We start from the raw sequence: 19,389 nt of genomic DNA on the forward strand, positions 1-19,389 counted from the left end.
GGAGACCGAATATCGATTTGTGGTAGTTAGAATCCGTTAATAAAGCCATGAAGTTTTTTCAAATAAAATATACGAATAGTCCACACGCTCAAGGCACTTTAGTATCAGTCGACTATTTCATTGATACTTATAGAACTCCAGTTTTGGTTTGAAGAGCAACGATCGACGTTCTTTGTGCCGCGCAACATGACCACCCGCAACGATTATGAATTTAGACTATTCAACCGCATGGCAGATACTATGCAAGCACTTGTACGTATTCTTCTCGGAGTTAATATCGCTTGAACTGATTTAATTTCGTAGCATCAATGGTTTCGAGTGAGATGGGATTTCATATATCAGGTGGCTGAATCATCTCAGCGCCCGGCCGGAATGCCAGTCAAGAAATACCTCCAATTATGTTTGGAGTTTTGTGACAATCTTGAAAGACATCATAACATTGAAGAGGTATGCATTCATGAATCTAGTTATACCCCGCATGAGCTAACCAAGATACTTTCTCTCATCCAGACCCGTGTGTTTCCATATCTTGCAATGCGCATGCCTGCCTTCGCTCGCCAGGATCAATTGATCGCACAGCATAAAGTGATTCATCAAGGCCTGGAAAAGTTAGAGTCGTATGCACGAGACTGTCTTGGCGGTCAGAAAGACTTTAAATTGCATGAAATAAAGTCGATACTAGATTCCTTCGGTAAGACCCTATGGGATCATTTAGATGACGAGGTCAGAGAATTGGGTGCAGAACAAACACGAAAGTACTGGACAGCAGAGGAAATGACAAGGATGCCAATGTAACTTAGTTATAGATACAGACAAAATAAAACACATAATGCATAAAATGAATGTACTGCATTGCCATATACGTTCGTGCTTTTAGTATGCTTGAGTGAAGTAAAATGTTTGAATTATGGGCGGATAAGATACGTATTCATTGATGTTTTCAGCAAGGTCGATACGATGTTTCTGTGAGCCATTCATTCCTGTGCATAAGAAAGTGATGCAGTATTGACATAATACATATTTGTCCGTCCCAAACTTGTATGTTGTCATTTTCATAAGATCAAGCCTGTACGCTCGCGGGGGATTCTTGCTTACGGCTGAGTAATGTAGTTACACATAGTTAACTAACTAACTAAACTAACTAACACTAACGTTAGTTAGTTAGCCGTCTTAGTCAGTTTCGGGATTTCGGTCTTACTTTTCATGCCGAAATTCATTTTTGCCTCCGTGCTAAATTGCTATTTGACTGGCAATACCGTAAAGGGTAACGGGGCGGTCAGGTGAGTAGCGTTCCACGCCCACCGCTATTTCAAGTTCTGACACGGGAGAAAAAGTCATTCACATGGTCTAAAGTAAAAGAAGAGCTTGATTTTCTAATATTAGTTCCCCTCTCTTCGGATTTACTCCCAGTTTCTGGTTAACCCAGTAAAGCAAACGGCGACGGCACTGACCTAATCTTTATCGTTATCCCTGTTCGAAGTAGAGCAACACACGCGCGTACAGCAGCATGAATCTCGCGGGTCCAACTCCAGATAGCATGCTTCTGGTCCCCATAAAATTCGCTGCATGAGTGTTGTCTTGGTCACGACCGATAACAAACCCTTATTCTCCGTATTTCAGCGGCTATTCTGCCTTCTATGCGACACAAGCACAGGTTCTGTTTCCCGTATCCACATGAGTGCAAGTACGACCAAGGTCTATGACGACTATCTGTGGCTCCTTAAGCGTAGTACCACTCGGCTTTCAAGTTGCTACCCAGACTTATTCGATGATATTCCTTGACCGAACATCGCCTCTTTAATATGTTTTGCGCGTGCAGTTTAGATATCAGCACTCGGTTTCTATTTTGAGCCCTGAAATAAGCATATAAAATTGGCAACAAAGGGAATGCTGGGGTTGGTTTTTGTCATATTCTTTCAATAACTATAGCATTCAGATCCCATAAAATACAAAAAAATGGTTGATTGCCCACGTGGCGTCTGGCACTTTGCTCCCTGCAATGCCTTGGGCATGTCACAAACCATGAGAGCCTGATTAACTCATTTGAGCGCCACCGGAAACATGGAGAATTTGGCCAGTGAGCCACTGGGCCTCGGGACTTGCCAACAACGCTACCACCCCGGACACATCATTTGGGAACCCAGGTCTGCCAAGTGGAGACCATTGAGACATTTTTTCGTCAATTTCAGCTTCTGACATATTTTCACCTCCGGGGAGATATTTGGCTGCTGCCTCCTTATACATGTCGGTCTTGATTCCCCCTGGTGCAATAGCATTAACAGTGATCCCACGAGGACCGAAATCGTATGCAAGACACTTGATCATGCCGTGGATTGCGGCCTTAGAAGCTGCATAAATTGCATGTTCGGGCACACCCTAGGGAAAATTCATGTTAGTGTGGCATTATCTTTCATTACTAGAGTTTCGGTTTTCTACCTTGAAAGCGGAGATGGAAGACATCAAGATTAAGCGACCGTTATCGGCCAGATGCTTGTAAGCTTGTTGGGTGACAAAAAATTGTCCCTTGACATTCACTCGTAGGATGTTATCGATTTCAGCTTCAGTGACGGTAGGAACACTACCGAAGTGCTCAATACCGGAGTTGCTCATGACAATATCCAAGCGTCCAAACTCCTCCATGACTTTCTCGAAAATCGACTTGATATCGGTCTCCTTAGAGACATCCGCCTTGAGGGTAATGGCTCTGACGCCAAATGATCTGATTTTCTCGGCAACGCTCTCTGCCGCCGCTGCAGAGTTGATATAGTTCACGGCAACGTCAGCGCCATGTTGAGCCAGGCGCAAAGCGGTTGCCGCCCCAATGCCCCGACTCGACCCAGTCACTTCATTGAGTTAAAGTTGTCAGACCCAATTTCTTTACTTGTCAGGTTGGGAGAACCATACCGAGGGCGACTTTTCCAGCTAGGTTTTGAGAGATTGGAGACATCTTTGGGTAGTGGCGTATGAGTTTGGAGAGTTCCTCTGGTTCAATGGACTGAATTTATGGTTGAATTCTTCGGATCGCTCCACCTAAACATCGGCAGATCGGTGATCCTTTATTTCACCACAGATCGGGCTCGGGCTTGATGTGAGACCGAATTAATGAGGGTGGACTCAGCTGAAACCATCTTGAAGTGACAAGGAAATTATACTGGTATCAATCAAGGTGGTTTCAGGTATTGTTCGCGGTGCTACTAATCTAGCGGATGTGTCTTCAGCTGTTAAAATCATCAGAACTACAACTGGATATATAACTGCGATTGATATATGAAAATCTAGGCCATGTATCGACCTCGCTTCGACGCCATTTTCTTGCCCATGGCAGCGTAATGTAAATTACAAAAGACAATATAGCCTAATGATTACCAAAGACTCGACAGAAAACGGCGATGAGCAAGTGCTCGCCCGAGCAGAACGCCGAGCCCCGATCTTACTAATGATCAGCGGGAAAGAACGAACGATTCCTTGCTGCCCGCACTCTAGTAAGATGAACCCGGCCGGCCGAGGTCCTATCTGCCGGCATTGCGCATTCAAGTAGAAAATTCCCTGCCCCCACCACCAGCAAGCTACACCAACCGATTTCACTTCCAAAGGAACCCATAACAGGACCATTATATAGTTGCTCTGTTGCTTGCAACGATCGGCCAGAGAGCCGATTGTCCTTACCGCATGCCTCTGGCTAGCAAAAGGCTGATGAATGCATTGCCCATAGTCGTGTGTGGCAAGTCGACGCCGGTTTCAGTTGGCGTGAAAGAAGGCATCAGACCAATTTATCAAGGTAAGGTATCGCATTAAATAATATCGCATTAAATAACAGCATTTTCTCCTATAACGATGGAATGGCTAATGGTTGAAAGCACTACACATCGTTCATTCGGTAGACGCGGGAGTGAGGGATATTCCATTTCTCTTGCAGAGCCTCCCCCCTCCGTCCAGGGAATGGGCGAATCTTGGGTCTCAGGAATACGGTAAAACTGTGCACGCAGTGGTGGTGGGGGGCGGATATGGCGACCTGGAATTTGAACAGCTTCGAAATGCTACCGAGGGAAAAGGCAGAGTTCCGTGGCTACGTCATGACGTCACTAGAGATATCGACCCAAGAAGACCTAGACCTAAGGTGGGGATCGAATACGGGGAACAGCTAGCGACGAGAATCGTGGACTGCCTGCTGGAATTAGAGAAGAGCGGAAAAATGAACTCCGATGGGATCTATTGGTTTTAAGCGAATTCCTAATAAGACAAACACGGGATTCAAACTTGATCTGAGTTGGACCTTGTATTGGAATGTAACAGTCTAGCCACAGATGCTTCGTATCAAAGCTGGCTAAATGGAAATTAATCTGGTATCCAGTATGAAGAAACCAGCTGTAAAGCTGAACGAAGGCTGTCGTGATGGTTCGGGTAGTTCTCGGCCTTGCTGTCAGAATGCTATGTCTGGCTGAAGCAATGTGTAAAATACTGGGAGGTATACCTATTTTTTCGCGACATGCGCCCAATGGCAAGTCCCACAAAGAACACAATTGAAAGAAAAGGAATATAGGTGATTGAATGGAATGAAAAGTTATGGACGAGACTGGATATGTCCCAAAAATACAGCTAAGCGATAGCAACGGTATCTATATTGGCACGGATTTCTGATAGTAGCTGTTGTCGCATACAGGACAGAATATCACCAAAGTACAAAAGGGAAAAGAAATTGAAATCAAGGGGGTAGTATGTAGTTGGTGTTGAGATGAGGGGATAGGATCTAGAAGAAGCGATAGGCGTATGCTAGCAACTCAGTAATATTAAAGATGTCTAACAATCGAAGACAACCCCTGAGTGGAAGCGTGTCTTAGGGAGGACAGAGAACAACAGAAGCTCTTTGTCACGTGAAATATATCAGGAAGCCTCGGCGGTATCGAAGACTGCTGAAACCTCAACAGTTGGAACGATTATATATTGTTCATGATCAAGAATTTTGCTTCTAAATCCCTGCGCAAGAAAAAGGGGTAGGAAACTTATTTCCAAGCAGAAACGTTCTTCTTGACAAACTCCTCCCAAGTGGTAGGCTTAGAATCGAGAAGCTTCAGGCTGGGCTCAAGGGGCTCTCCCAGGTAGTAACCGGGCTCCTCCACGAACAGCTGGTTTTCGAGATATTCATCTGCAATAGCAGGGGGAGGGAAGCCTTGTACTGCTCAGCGGAAACCTGGACGAAGGAGGCCTTCTTGCCAGTAACACGAGAGAAAATGTCGACAATCTCCTGGGGAGTGTAGTACGCAGAAGCGGCCAGAACCTGCTTGTTCTTCAGCCCACCAGCGTGCTTGAGGGCAACTTTGGTGAAAAGGCCTGTGGAGGATATGTTAGTTGTTTGCCGAGGAAGGATAGTCGGACAGAAAATAACATACCGGTATCCTGAGCGGCATCGAAGAGGGGGAACTTGGCCTTGTTACCAACGGGATAGTAGAGAGTGTAGGAGCCATCGTCGGAGCGGGTGAGCATCTGGGTGTAGTTGCTCATGTAGTATCCAGGAAGAACGAAGCTGCATCCGATTCCGGAGGCACGGATGTACTTCTCGACATTGGCCTTGCTGTCAAAATGAGGGACTTTGGTGAGGCGGCCGTTGGTCTCTTCCTTGACGTGGTGGAGGGAGGAGAAAATCAAGTGGGAGACGCCAACAGCCTTAGCGGCATCGGTCACATTCTTACCCTGCGCGTACTCAATATCGGCATTCATGGTTTCCCAGTAGTTGGTGACGAGAAAGACAGTGTGGGAGCCCTTCAGGGCCTCGGTGAGAGACTCAGGAGAGCTAAGGTCAGCCTGGATGAGCGGGGAGCGACAACTGTCAGCATATTGTTGTGAATCTCAAGGGCATCGTCGGAGCTGTTGGCCGCGAAGTGTCCGGAAATAAAGGCCATGGGCATCCCTTACAGTGACTACCTCGACTCCACGCTTGGCGAGTTCCTGGGAAGACTTCTTGGTGGTATCGCGGGTGATACCACGGATCTTGAATTCCTTGGAGAGCTGGGCATCCGCGAGGATGGCCTCGATGACGGACCCACCTTGGTTGCCAGTGGCACCAAAAACAGTGATGAGCTTAGACATGATGGCGGGGAGGATTTGAGGGGGAATGAGGAGTTGGAAGGCTGAGCGACTTGTGCAATTGAGTGATCTAAAAGGAAGTAGAGGCGAGCGGATGATCGAGCTGTGATGTTGGAATCCAGCGGGGAGGAATGAGTTTTAAACACCCTTTATAACACCCTTTATACGGGCCCCGTTCCTCACTATGGACCTGGACTTCCGTCGCGCCGACAGCCATGACAGTGAATTAGTTAGTCTTTGGCTATGAGTAATCTCGGCGTCAAGTGGGAGACCGATTGCCACATCGGCGCTGGGCGCCACCGAGCTCGGGCGCCCCGCACTTCCGTTTGGTTCAAGTGATGATAGACCTAAGTCAACTCAATCGACGCCAAACCCGCAGGTAACAACCGCTAGGAGCTGACGTCATCGAAGGTTGTCCCGAAGGACCGCGAGACCGAGTCTGTGCAGAGTACGGAGTACAGGGCAGTTGGGCAGTTACAAACCCGCGAGAACCCCCACCCCCGGTCTTTTAACCTACATCCGAATCCCGACCGATTGGTAAGAGTGTAAGGCCTGTTCGGGATGCAAGGATCGACCATGTTTACGGCCATGGGACCGCGGTGTCGCCTCGCTGGATCCAGTCTTAGTGGATGTGGCTTCACTAGATCGTACAGATCGTGCAGATTGGCAGGACAGTAAGAAACCGATTAGGGGCAAACAAAAGTGGAAATACAGGACAAGTGAGAATACGGTAATACGGTTTCCATTTACGTAAAGTTACATACTCTGTGCTGTACAGTATTCAAGACCATACAAAACGGGGCATCGGGGCACGATGAAAGAAGACTTCTCACGGTGCTACCAGTAACGTATGGTGGTACGGAATCGATTTCGACACACTGGTCTCATTCACTTTAACCCCCACTGGTAAAGGTCCACGTTGGACAACACATCTCTGAAAATATCCAGACCGTTGGTGTTTGGAGGAGCGACCGATGTCGGATATTCAGTCTCAAGGTTTGCAGGCAAATCCACATTGCTTGAGCTCGGTGGATTGAATTCAAGCACCAATGGCACCGTGAGCGCCCGAACCTGGTCTCTAATTGAAGCAGCACGATTCATCAGACGTTCTAAAATTCGCATGATCAGGCCTTCTTTTTCATATCCAGGCTGTTTCCATCGCTCGAAAACTTTCATCACGGCGGCCCATGCACGACCGGACAAAGGAGAGGTGGGCCGTGCACAAAGCTCCGACAAAACGAAAGCAAACGATTGCCACTGCGCGTGCCCTTGAAAGAGCCAAGTCCATTGCTTTGTCTTCGGGTGGGTCTCCAGCAGGTAGACGAATTCGAGGACTTCAATAGCAGTTCTGACCAGAATATCACACTGGTCGGGCAACAAGTTCGGGTCAAATCCCGGGGAATTCAGCAGCGAGAAATGAGAAACAAGCCACAGTCGTGAAACGGCAACCCGTGCGATGGTTGCAACCACCCAGTGGATTGGAATTTGGACGTCGCAGTATTGGAGATATTGGAGATCCAGTGTCGTCCGAAGCTCGTCGATTGCTCCATTGCGATTTTTAAAAAGGAGCGCATGGTCACCCTCGGTCGAATTTTTCATTTGCATGAGCTTGCAATGGGCCATCAAGATCCGACAGCGAACCAAGGTGAGAGTCATGTCTGTAAAGCCAGTCCGCTCTTGCGGAGGGTTTTCCAAATCAAGGGACCAATCACTATCGTTAAGATTCGATGGCAGTTGTGTATCGTAATCGCCTTCCCGGATCTGCGGGCTCGTCGCCTGATATTCAGATGCTTGAACATCTAACAAATAAATATACCACCAGAGCCGCCGACGCATTTCCGTCTCGAACGGACTCAATCCAAAATGACCGCCATCGCGATGGAGCCCAAGGCCTAGACCAAGTCGAGTGATTAAACCGATCATCGTCCAGACGAATCTCCCATCCTTGGGGTGGCAGGCGCATGTCAAAAAGAGAACGGCCGCTTGGACAACTATGAGCTTCTTGGTGTTTATAAAACCAGCACGCGACAGCGCCTGCTCGACGGCGAAGCGATATCGTTGGACTAGAATATCGTGGTCGGTTGAAAAGTACGTCAGGCATTGCTCTCGCGTTATACTGGACACGGCGGCGAAATAAACGGCAAATGTCAAAGCCTCAGAGCCTCGGTCAAGTTGTTCGGGAGCCGTGCATGCAGTGTGAATGAGGCTTCTCAGGATCGGCTTATGAACAATCAAAATTAATGGGGCAATATTTTGTGCGAAAATATCCAATAGGACATATGCGTCTGTCGGAGTCGGGTGATAGCTTCGTAAGGAATGAGCCTGAGCATAGTATCCAAACAGGAACAAGTTACTGTTGTCGGAAGACGGGGTCAAAGTAGGCGATAAATGGTCTTCAGTGGATGAGAGGGATGGATTCGGCGAGGGAACAGATTCAAAAAGGCCCCTGAGCTCTTTGATCTGACAGTTGCATAAGCGCCTCGTAAGCCACTTATATGGCCAGATTCATTCGCAAACCGAAACAATAAAAGGCTAGAGCGACATACCTGACTACCCAGATCTGTTAGAACATCATTACTAACATATTGGGATTGTCCGCTGTTCCGATCCATGAACAGCTGGCCGAATTGATGTGTCAGGGTATTTGTCGCAGACGGGGAACTTGCAGCACCAGGCTCCTCATTATGAGCCTCATTTTGCGTCTGTACCGTCTGTGCACTGCGCCTTTCCAGATCTGAAGGGTGATGTTCTGCAGGCGATGATTGAAAATTGTGATTACGATCTGGACTCTGCTGATCGACCAGCCCCTTCAGGTGGGACTTTGAAGGGATAAAGACAACATTTGATGCGCTAAGATCTTGAACTTGCCGCTCCAGGAAGCTCAATCGAGAGAAGAGATCGGCATTCTTTGGCTTTTTCGATATTTTTCGGGGCTTGCGTCCAGGCGGCGGGAATGTGCACTCAACCCCAAGTCGAACGCAGTTGTCACACGGGCGTACTTTGCTGCATTTGACCTTTCTTCGATGGCAGTCATAGCAACTACGAGGGGGGGAACGTAGAGCCGTCTCCGTGTGGTGCTTGTGAATCAATAATTTCGTCGGGTTCCTCAGCCATGTCAGCGAGTGCTAAAGGAGGAAGAAGGGATAAGAGTGTTGAAGTTTGAAGATTGTTTAGACCCGGGGCAGAAACCCCTCTCAGAAGCTGCCCCACATTGGCCCTCCCCCATTGAGTGCCCAAGAAACGTCACGACTCGAATTGTCATACCTTTGGTTCTGGGCTCGGAGTACTGAACCCCACTAGGCTATCAAGTCCGCAGTCCACTTCCGGCAGCATCTTTGGACGAAATAGATGTTTTAAGGACGGGTGAACAGAATATTGTATTCGAGATATTTAATCAATTATAGATTTGCTGGCGTTTGCTGGTCTAGTGTCACAAGGATGCATATCTTGGCCCACTTCTCCCTCTTCTCCCCAACAGTATTGACATCTAGATATGGAAGCACTGCTAGTCGAAACACCGGAACGGAGTAATTCGATATAGCTACAAGGACCCGGAGTAGAAGCCAATTTCCGCACATCCTGACAGTTATTCTGTTTTAATGGAGCTGTTGTCGGACCATTGGTGGCTAGTAAATCCACGGCAGTAGGCGGTAATGAACACGGGCTTTGATAGCCTTCCACGGCTCTCCATACTAGAATTTCAGCAGTTAGAAAGGGACAATAAGAAGGGTAGCCGATTCAATAACGGGAAACAAAACATACTCTCTCGGTGCAATACTGGTCGAGAACTGGAACCCCACGGGTTGCAAAATCATAGAAGAAAAATGCGAATGTAAAGAGACCCCATGGCCAGCCTCCGGTTGCCAGCGCAAACCCACCTCGCCACAATGTATATGCACCGTAGTTGATATTGGTTGCGAGCGAGAATAATCCATCTCCATATGGCTTTCCTTTATTGGCAAGATTTTTCTTGAATCGCTGCCGCTGGAGCTCGGAGATAAGCTCTACGAGGATACCTACTGAATAAGCTAAGATGCCCGCGACCAAGGACACCTTGGACAAAACAGAACGCCAATCTTCGGACACAGGAGCTTGTGACGTCGCAGACCAAATGCCAAAGAGGATATTAGTCGAGTTGAAAACCGTATTGAAGAATCCGATGCCAAATCCCAATCCAGCCGACAGCTCCTGTTCCGAAATAAAGGCCATATGTATCGCCTGTTTTATGCCACTGCCAAGAGACATAGCAACGAGGATCTGGTAGTAGGGTCGGAGCTGTCCATTGAGGGCAGCTGTCGCAGGTAAAGGTGTGCCATTGAGTCGAGAAACAAGCTGAGAGGCCCAGCTGCGATGTAGAAAGTTATATTGCCAGAGTGCATCTGCCAGGCGAAGTCCAACAAATATCGATTTTCCGACGGGAGACGGGGCTTTGACACGGGAGAGATTATCGTGTAATTTCTTGTCGTTCGCCATTGCAGATGACCGATGAGGACTGATTTGGTCAATAAACTGTTGAAGGGAAAATTCACCTAGGGTGTAGAGGATATAGACGGCCCCACCAGCAAATGAAGGCCAGTCAAAATTCACTTTAACAAAGGCACGTAGCCAACCCCTATGGCTTTGTGGCTTGGCGGGGCTCGGTGCTTTGGAGCTCCGGTGTTTGATTACTGGAGTTCCGCTCGGTCACAAAATGTACACCGAGCACCGACGGCTTGATAATCTTCATTTTTAGCTCTTCTCAATCTCAAATGATGTGCAACGCCATACGAGGTATTCCATGCCACTATTTTGGAGTGAACCCGAGAATCGCATTATTTAATTGTGCATAAATATCACTCATAAATATATGACAACAAAGAGTCAGGTACTTTGACAGTGGTTTCGACTATGAGTAAGGACAATCTGCGAGCATCTCTTTAAATCATCTCTGAAGTCGATCCCATCTCTTGATGACCTCGACTCTTTGCACATAAGATGATGCCTCGACCTCCTCTGAGCCTTGCAAAATTCGTGCTCGGATGATCTTTCTCTCTACCTCTTTGCCCAGAGATTTGAGAAGCTCCCTGCGTAGGCCGCCTAAAGGATATCCTACCAACCCCCATATGCCTAGCCTCTTGGTTAGGATACCGTATGCAGAGATTTTGAACGACAAAAAAAGGAGGTTGATATTTGTTTCGACTTACCAGCAACAGGCTTCAATACAAACCCACCGATACCTTTCCCAACTCCTTTAGCCAACCCCTTGCCCCCGCCCGATTTTAGACCATCCCTGGGCTGAATGACCAAACCAGTGATTCCGTGGTACAAGCCGCCCGTGAATTCCTAGAAAAAGTTAGAATGGATCCAAGCGATGCCATGTTCATGATTATGAGGAACACGTTGATAAAAATACACATGCGAAGGAGAAAAGGGAAGTCCCAAGCTGGATAAAGAGAGCACTCACATTTCCGGCAGCCTTCAAACCACTTCGAAATCCAGTCAAAATTGGATTGGGTGGAATCGAATAATCGTGATATAGCTTCGGGGCATTGCGAAACCCTTTAGCCAGGGTAATAGTGATATCTGTGGGTAGCCACAAGGCCATTCTTGCGAGCTTTTTTAACCCTCTTACGCCATGCACTGTTAATTCTGACACAACTCCATGGAATCCAACGGCTGGAACGTTGCTACGGATCATTGTGGGTGCCTCCGGGTGAAGAACACTCTCTGGCCTTTCATTCAAATTCCGTGCGTCCTCATTAAGATGCTGGCCAAGATCCCTTGTTGTGGTAGTATCGATATCTCCATTGCCCTCTGTGCTGTCTGGCATTTCCTGATCTGTGCCATGATCTGTACATCCACACTGGGTTTGAGGATCGCCATGCGCGTGGGGACGGGTGAGAACGCGACGTACGGAGATCACATTCGTAACAATACCTGCGGGGGCGGTTACGAGGCCGGTGACGATATTTCCAACCGCACTGAAGAATAGCTGAGCACTAGCACTCAGAGGCTCGCTAGGATTGCGATAGGTATCGTATTCCTTGGAGCTATATCTATAAAAATATATCAGATGTATTCGCGTAGGTGGAACACTTTCGTAAAGACTCACAAGACAAGTGATTTAGGCTTTATCCGGCAGTTTTTGACCAGAACAGCCGAGGCAAAATCGCTCAGAACAATATCTGTGTCTTTGATGCGCCAAGAAGCCGCTCGATCAGGGCAAATCGCACATCGTAATTTATCGTAGTCGAGATGTCGGTGAAAACTACGAACACCATCCCGGGCCCCGGACTCTTTCTCCATATTTTGCATGATTACTTTTACCCTTTCCTTTGTCGATGGCATCAAGGCCATTTCAAGAGCCTCGGTTAATTTCTCAACAGTCAATGTCTTGTAAGGGATGGGATTTGGGCCAGCCCCTGCTCTTTCCACTACTCTCCCCCAGAATTGCTGGTCACCAAAGAAAGAGACAATAACGGTTGGGCATCCCATGGAGAGACCAGCTGCTGTAGTGCCTGCACCGCCATGATGTACTACACAGGAAACCCGTCGGAAAAGCCAATCATGAGGCAGGCTTCCCACTAGACGTATATTGTCCGGGACTTCGATGTTGTCAACCATCCCGACATTGCCCCAGCCAGCTGATACCAAGGCACGTTGTCCCATACTTTCGGTAGTATCGAAAAGGATCTTCGTGAGTTTAGTTGGGTCATCGATGACGATTGATCCAAATCCGATATAAATAGGCGGCGGGCCTGCCTCGAGAAATGCCAGCAGGTCCGCTGGGGGTTGGTAGTTGGATTTGGGGGGGGAGCACAGAGAATCCACAAATGTCTATGTCCGCAGACCAGTCTCGAGGCTTTTCAAGTAATGAAGGAGACCTATTATCATGTCGTTAATAGTAATCCCAGAACGCTCCTGGAAGCTCGTCATACCAAAGGTAGGCACACGGAACGCGCAGGCGATGGATGATGCTCGCAGCAGTGATTCGATCCAAAGTATCAAGAGCCAGCGATCTTTTGCGAAATGTATTAACAATATCCCCGAGGCCCTCCCAGACCATCATATCCACAATAGCATAAGAAATATAGTTCGTCACCGTTTCTTTGCAATGTTCGGGATGCGTGATTGCAAGAGGATGGGGAAATTGTTGAGTTGGTGACCATGGCATGCTACTCCAAGTTGACGTATTAGTACTGTAGGATTTGTATGGCATCACATTTTTCCAGATTATACTCACGTAAACATGATGTGGAGCGGACGACCTAGTCTCTGGGCACAGTGTATATGGGCCAAGCTAGGGGGATTGGCAATGATTGCGTCCGCAACAAAGTTGCGTTTTTCATCCGGTTCGTAACAGGATTTCCAACACCCATTGATGATTTCTTTCATTTCTTTTCGTCGCTTTTGTATGTCTCCGCTGCGGATAGTGTGGAAATCGGGGATCAAGGTCGGATTGCTGACCATAAACGCCATCAGCTGTTCAGGATCTCCACCGATGTCGAAGAACTCAAGATGAGCCTGAAGAACAAAGTCTCTGAATTTCTCGTGGGTGGCCACACGAACACGATGCCCTTGCTTTTTGAGCTCTTTCCCCAAAGCCACAAATGGCTGAATGTCGCCTCGAGAACCGATGACTTGAATAACAATATTTAAATGCAGCGGGCAAGGTTTGTCGGCAAACTCCTGTTCCCCTTGCGACGTCATGGTCCTTTGTTGTAGATAGTTTAAGAATGGAGTGATATCCGTATGATCTTCATCGAGCTGAATATCTATCCGACCATCACCTTTGAAATAACCTGATCAGCAGGGGCTGGTTGGCCTTAACAATCCTGTACTCACTTAGTCTTCGCACCCCCGCCTTGGATCCACCGTGCGAGTCTGGTGAACGGACATCCTTAACAGTTCCTAGCGATGTTTCCGGTGCTATTTGATCTGTCTGTCTCTTGACAGTGTTGACAGGGCAATCCTGTGAGTTTGATGACTCGGCAGGCATGGCCAGTAGCTGTGTTTCCTAAGATCACGGGTGTTTGAGTACAGGAGGTAGGGAAGATTAGCATATGGAAAATGCGAGATCTACCTCCGGATAGGTCCTAACGGAGATCAACGAAAAGTTGTCAAAAGTTCGAATGAGAGCGGGACCGGGGATTTAGATTGAATCGATTGATTATCGTGATGTCATGGAGCCTCATACCCTGGGGCTGCTTCGGCGTCCGGTTTCCCCGTCCTTCCCAATCTTAACTCCCTACCAAACTGTTCTAGCTCTAAGCCGTAGAAAGAGAAGAAATTTCAAATCAGAGTCTTTGACATCAAATGAGGCTCAGAGTGGGAGAGTGGGGAAGAATATGATCGATCCCATGATCGATTTACGGTGGAGGGGTGGAATGCTGGCAAACGCGATCGGCGGTGGCTTTGTTCACGGCGCCCCCGTTGCGAGCCTCTCGAGGCCCTCCAGGGAACCAGGTCGTACACGGTCATTCATTCCTCTTCTCCCACATTCCACCCCTCCGACATCCCCACCTTCCGTGATGCTGCCCGTGCAGAAAAGGCCGCGAGGAGGCCGACATTACTGCTCCGCCTGCGCCAAATCTTTCTCCAAGAAGGAGCACCTCACCCGACATATACGCTCCCACACTCGCGAACAGCCTTTTCCCTGCCAATTTTGTGGCAAGCGGTTCGGTCGCAAGTCCGTCAATCTGCTTGCCTTCCATCCAGCAGCGTACTGAGTTCTTGTGTCTTCTAGTGATACCCTCACTCGCCATACCCGATCCCACCACCCTTCCCAGATCCATCCCCTCGCACAGGTTCCGCGCACGCACAAGTCCAGCCCAGGAGAAGTCTCTCAGGATTGTCTCCAGAGCGCAGTTTCCTATGTCCTCCAGGCTGGACAACCAGCCGAGCAGAATGTTTCAAGGCGAAGCTCCTACGCCTTTGGGCCGGATACAACCCAGCTAGATTCGTTACCACCGTCGGCGCCTGAAATGACTGTACCCTTGGCCCTCGAGACAGTGTCTCTGTTGGACATGAGCTCCGCCGACCATGACGCCTCTCCCTTTCCTCTCCAGCCCGTCCATCCCCCGGATTCAAGAGAAATGGGACGCATTACGGATGATGTATTCAGTGACTCCTATTTCTGCTCAGATCCATCCACATGGCTGAATGCGAGAGACTTCAATCTGGAGCTAGACTCGGCCAACTTGAATGCCCTCTTTTCTTTCTCTCCCGATCACCTCCAGCAAGATTTAGGGGGACGAAATGAGGTGAACATTATTGATGACCCGCATCACCCTCCAACCACAATCATATCCCACAAGGAAGACCTTGTTCGTCGGCAATGGTTCACCTTCGTGGACCCCGTTGATACCGGCAACGTGACGCCGGAGATTGAAACAGAGCAGACTCGCATCGATGAAAGCTTTCGAGAAGACTTACATAAACGCCTCTGCCGACTTCCTCCGAGTACACCACTTCCACCTGCCGACTTTTTAGTGAGTCGTGACACCTCATTATTGAATTTGAGTTCAGGAGTTAACAGAAACAGAACCATTGCCTCCGCAGCTATTTTACTCGCTTTCATCCTATTTTCCCGATCCTCCATGTGCCAAGCTTCCGGTTGTCCAGGAAGAACACTCTGCTGTTGATGTCCATCTGCACCGTGGGAAGCCTATTCTCAGGCTTTCCTCGTGCGGCTGTTCTTGGACAAAAGATCTTCGATCGCCTGAATAAAGCCGCGTTAGCCTCGGTGCGTATTGGGATAACGGTCCATTATCCCCTCCCGTCATGGCTCTTCCGCCTGGGCAACCATAAAAGGTCGATAGCTGATAGTATGCAGTGGGAGAAATATGTATCGCGGGGCCCGCAGACCGCGCTTGTGATCATTCAAGCTGCCTTAATCGGACATACGTATGCAATGTTATCAGGTGTACGTGGGGCACCTATCATCCATTCAACGGTTGTGGGCTAACAGATCCAGCAACCCTCGAATCTGTTGACTATGCAATCATTCCATGGAACCATCATCACGGTAAGCTATCTAGAGCCGCCTATCGTCAGCTGGCTTCGAATGTTAATCTGGGGCCGATAGTGGGCGAAAGCATGCCGTCTCTTCAATCAAAACTTGGGGCCTCCCAGTCTCGGCGATGGTGGCGACCAGGACCTCGAAGGATCATGGAGATTATGGATCCAGAATCAAGAACAAGCAAGGTGAGTCTTCATATGAAGGATCATGAATATCCGCGCAGGATACGCGTATTAAGATGAAGCAGGGCTGTGGCAGCGCTTCACATCCACGACACTGAGTACTGCACGCTTTTAAATGTAGAGCCTCTCCTGCGACATACCGCGTGTCGAATCCTTTATATATCTCCCAGGCGGTCTTGGGAAGCAGCTACCGCCCACGAATGGCAGGAATCTCTGAAAAATGAACCCACAGACTTGACCAATGTACGACGTACCCCATCATCTGGCCAAACATTTCTGTATCCGATGCTTGCAGAAGAACATGGGTTGAACTCCTTTGGTATCTATTGCAGACTGGAAAACATTTCAGGGTCCATCTCCGCAGCTAAAATGCTGGGTTCTTGGCCTGCTTCATCTGCCCACGCTGAAATGAGTCTATTGGAATTTCACGATACCTACCTCCGCCATAGCATTGACGATGCTACTACAGCAGACGATCCCTACAGTCTGGAAATTCTCTGGCATTCAGCTTTTATTCTCATGTCAGCTGACCTGAATCGCCTGGAGCTGGCTCTCGGGCGACAGGGCTATATGGAGTCACAACCGCACCTAGATCACGCGAAGAGTTGGGCACGATCTAGAAATGGGGCCCGCTGTGCCGCCCATGCTGTCGTTATTCTTCGAAAATCGGAAGTGGTGCCCTTGGGAAGTAATGTCGCAATTCATGTACCTCGTGTATTATACTGGGCTGCCCTGGTTTGGTATTGCTTTTTGGAGTTTGCAAGGGACCAATCCACCCAACTCGCATACGAAGACTTGCGCTTCGAAGAGTTTAACAGGCTTGGAATCAGAATTCCTGACCTAATTCTTGGGGAAGAATGGTCAGAGAGTCAACAGCCGACAGTCATGACTTCCCGCATCCTCGAAAGGCTAGTTGATCTGTTGACGCGTATAGGGCATTGGACAATTTCACGAAAATTTGCTTCGTTGATGATTTCTCTGGTTCACAGTGATGGGAAAGTGGGATGAAAGGGGGTTACGAGTAGGGCAAGCTCGCCATCCTTTGATTAAGACTTTAAGTTCCAAATTGATGTCAATGAAATATGCAATGTATCCAGATACTGAAACGAATTAGTCGAAATAAGAGGGAGTGGCGACAGGCCTGTGTGAGACGTAAACTGGAAATAAAAACGTTGTGAATATATGTCGTGCTAAACAATGTGACGAATGTGCAGATCTACGACAATTGGGGACCCGAGAATACCAGTTAAATAGAACAAGTGACAGATCGAGATGAAACTTGGCGCATGAGGAGTCGTGCCGTGGCAAAGAAACCACACGACCCAAGGACTACCCTGTTTCCCTCCCCAGTTTCGCTGTTTTTTTTTTCATTATTAGCGCGCATCTAATCCATTCTCTTCCCCTCGACTGGCTTTTCGAAATTGCGACTATTGGATGATAGAACGAAGAGTGTTGAAATTGACCTCGATAGAAAATCGTCAATTCAAGATATTCTCCATAAATCATCAGATCGAAGAGATCCGTATTTTTCCGAATGCCCCTAATGCCCCTAGTTTCTCATGGATCACTCAAGAGAACTAGGCAGTTTAGAAATCTCTGGCCCTACATGTGGAGTCCGTGTCTCCCAAATCCCCTTTAAGTCTGCCATATGGTTCTTTTCCCGAGCCCGAGTCTAGTGGGGTGGCCACCCCGCAGCTGGGTTCGTCCTTGGTTATGTGGGATAAGCGGGGCTCTGCGGGGGTTATGACAAAGTCCTAGGAAGCCCGAACACTGGGGGAAAAAAACCAGGCTTCTGCGATGAAGCCCCTTGGCATTTAATTTATAATTTGCTCATCGTCCAAGTTTTGGGAAAGAACGCTTCAAGTGCCGGCTTTATATTTCTATCGAGGGCGAGTTTCCGCAAATATGGCGTCCAACCCCCCATCAAACTGTTGCTTTACCGGCTTCAAACATGAAGGAACTGCCACTGGAGAAATGATATCCATTGGAAACAGTCAGATATTGAACCACTTCTCGCAACAAAAGGATAATCCACTGACCCTATTGCCTTCGTACAGTTTCTACATACATTGCACGTCCGAAGGGGGATGACACGCCCCAAAAGGCTGTTTTAATCCTGAGCGATGTTTTCGGCATTTTCACCAACAGTCAGCTTATCGCTGACGATTTCGCCGCCAATGGTTATCTCGCAGTGCTCCCGGATCTATTTGCAGGTGATAAGATGGATATCAGTGACTTTGAAGCCGGTCGAATCAATATTCCTGAGTGGCTTTCCCGGAATGGCCCCGATGCCATTGATCCCAGAGTGGAATCGGTTCTGCGTTATCTGAGAGAAAGCTTGAGTGTCAAGAAGATTGCATGCGCCGGATACTGTTTTGGTGGCAAGGTGTGTACTATGCACACAAAAGCTCGTATCCGCAATGTGTAGAACCCGCCGCTGACCGTCACATTTCTTCTCCTCTCTAGTATCTTGCTCGCTTTTTGAAACAAGGCAAGATTGATATCGGGTATACTGCTCATCCTTCCTTCATCACGGATGAGGAGCTTGCCGCAATTGAGAATCCTCTCTCCATTTCCGCCGCGGGTATGTTCTTTGCATGCTTAACAGGATTCTAAAACGAATTATTGAGCAATGAAGGCATCCGCTAACATTCATATACAGAAACCGATCAGATCTTCACCCGTGAGTTGCGGCATAAGTCAGAGGAGATTCTCTCCGAGACAGGCCAGCACTACCAGTTGAATCTTTTTAGCGGCGTTGAGCACGGGTTTGCAATCCGTAGCGATCTCACAAAGCCTAAGAATAAGTTTGGAAAGGAGCAGGCTTTCCTGCAGGCTATTGCTTGGTTTAACTTTGAGTTGAGTGTCTACGCATAAAAGGGCCACCTGACGCGCATGGTAGAATGTGTTCTCCCTTCTATCATCAAGCTTGATATCTGCCGAAGGAGGCACTTGGTCTCTAAGGGTCCGGCTGTATCACAATAAGTAGGTGTATCGCCAAACACGACTAGATTAAAACTACAAGCGCGGATATTATAAACTTTGATAAATAATCTGGACTTTCTACTCCTAATTCTTTACTACCTTTCACAATAGTGTAACATTGCAGAGAATTTGGACGATACA

At 48.1% G+C, this 19,389-nt stretch overlaps 8 protein-coding genes across 8 annotated transcripts; 3 read left to right on the plus strand and 5 right to left on the minus strand.

The window, feature by feature from the left end:
* Positions 1 to 186: 186 nt before the first annotated feature.
* N7496_006320 (uncharacterized protein) lies at positions 187 to 795 on the plus strand (the record flags this gene model as incomplete). Its single annotated transcript, XM_056699249.1, has 2 exons — positions 187 to 252; positions 511 to 795. The coding sequence occupies 2 exons, from the start codon at positions 187 to 189 to the stop codon at positions 793 to 795; spliced, it is 351 nt and encodes a 116-aa protein (XP_056554662.1).
* Positions 796 to 2,034: 1,239 nt separating this feature from the next.
* On the minus strand, positions 2,035 to 2,947 carry N7496_006321 (uncharacterized protein; the record flags this gene model as incomplete). The annotated part of the gene is made up of 3 exons (XM_056699250.1): positions 2,035 to 2,376; positions 2,437 to 2,843; positions 2,905 to 2,947. 3 exons carry the CDS (start codon positions 2,945 to 2,947, stop codon positions 2,035 to 2,037), a joined length of 792 nt encoding a protein of 263 aa, XP_056554663.1.
* Positions 2,948 to 5,000: 2,053 nt separating this feature from the next.
* N7496_006322 (NmrA/HSCARG family protein) lies at positions 5,001 to 6,084 on the minus strand (the record flags this gene model as incomplete). Its single annotated transcript, XM_056699251.1, has 4 exons — positions 5,001 to 5,123; positions 5,189 to 5,328; positions 5,388 to 5,799; positions 5,911 to 6,084. The coding sequence occupies 4 exons, from the start codon at positions 6,082 to 6,084 to the stop codon at positions 5,001 to 5,003; spliced, it is 849 nt and encodes a 282-aa protein (XP_056554664.1).
* An 885-nt stretch (positions 6,085 to 6,969) lies between these two features.
* Positions 6,970 to 9,414, minus strand: N7496_006323 (uncharacterized protein; the record flags this gene model as incomplete). The annotated part of the gene is made up of 3 exons (XM_056699252.1): positions 6,970 to 8,541; positions 8,628 to 9,095; positions 9,346 to 9,414. The coding sequence occupies 3 exons, from the start codon at positions 9,412 to 9,414 to the stop codon at positions 6,970 to 6,972; spliced, it is 2,109 nt and encodes a 702-aa protein (XP_056554665.1).
* A 405-nt stretch (positions 9,415 to 9,819) lies between these two features.
* On the minus strand, positions 9,820 to 10,554 carry N7496_006324 (uncharacterized protein; the record flags this gene model as incomplete). Its single annotated transcript, XM_056699253.1, has 1 exon — positions 9,820 to 10,554. One exon carries the CDS (start codon positions 10,552 to 10,554, stop codon positions 9,820 to 9,822), a length of 735 nt encoding a protein of 244 aa, XP_056554666.1.
* Positions 10,555 to 11,002: 448 nt separating this feature from the next.
* On the minus strand, positions 11,003 to 14,059 carry N7496_006325 (uncharacterized protein; the record flags this gene model as incomplete). Its single annotated transcript, XM_056699254.1, has 8 exons — positions 11,003 to 11,187; positions 11,265 to 11,403; positions 11,525 to 12,116; positions 12,173 to 12,845; positions 12,892 to 12,944; positions 12,999 to 13,235; positions 13,304 to 13,862; positions 13,906 to 14,059. 8 exons carry the CDS (start codon positions 14,057 to 14,059, stop codon positions 11,003 to 11,005), a joined length of 2,592 nt encoding a protein of 863 aa, XP_056554667.1.
* Positions 14,060 to 14,591: 532 nt separating this feature from the next.
* On the plus strand, positions 14,592 to 17,271 carry N7496_006326 (C2H2-type zinc finger protein; the record flags this gene model as incomplete). The annotated part of the gene is made up of 6 exons (XM_056699255.1): positions 14,592 to 14,782; positions 14,807 to 15,551; positions 15,605 to 15,985; positions 16,031 to 16,087; positions 16,148 to 16,266; positions 16,329 to 17,271. 6 exons carry the CDS (start codon positions 14,592 to 14,594, stop codon positions 17,269 to 17,271), a joined length of 2,436 nt encoding a protein of 811 aa, XP_056554668.1.
* Positions 17,272 to 18,168: 897 nt separating this feature from the next.
* N7496_006327 (uncharacterized protein) lies at positions 18,169 to 19,140 on the plus strand (the record flags this gene model as incomplete). Its single annotated transcript, XM_056699256.1, has 4 exons — positions 18,169 to 18,256; positions 18,321 to 18,649; positions 18,730 to 18,847; positions 18,926 to 19,140. The coding sequence occupies 4 exons, from the start codon at positions 18,169 to 18,171 to the stop codon at positions 19,138 to 19,140; spliced, it is 750 nt and encodes a 249-aa protein (XP_056554669.1).
* Positions 19,141 to 19,389: the final 249 nt, after the last annotated feature.

This window comes from Penicillium cataractarum (assembly GCF_028827025.1).
Source record: "Penicillium cataractarum strain IBT 29864 chromosome Unknown utg000005l, whole genome shotgun sequence".
Taxonomy (NCBI): domain Eukaryota; kingdom Fungi; phylum Ascomycota; class Eurotiomycetes; order Eurotiales; family Aspergillaceae; genus Penicillium; species Penicillium cataractarum.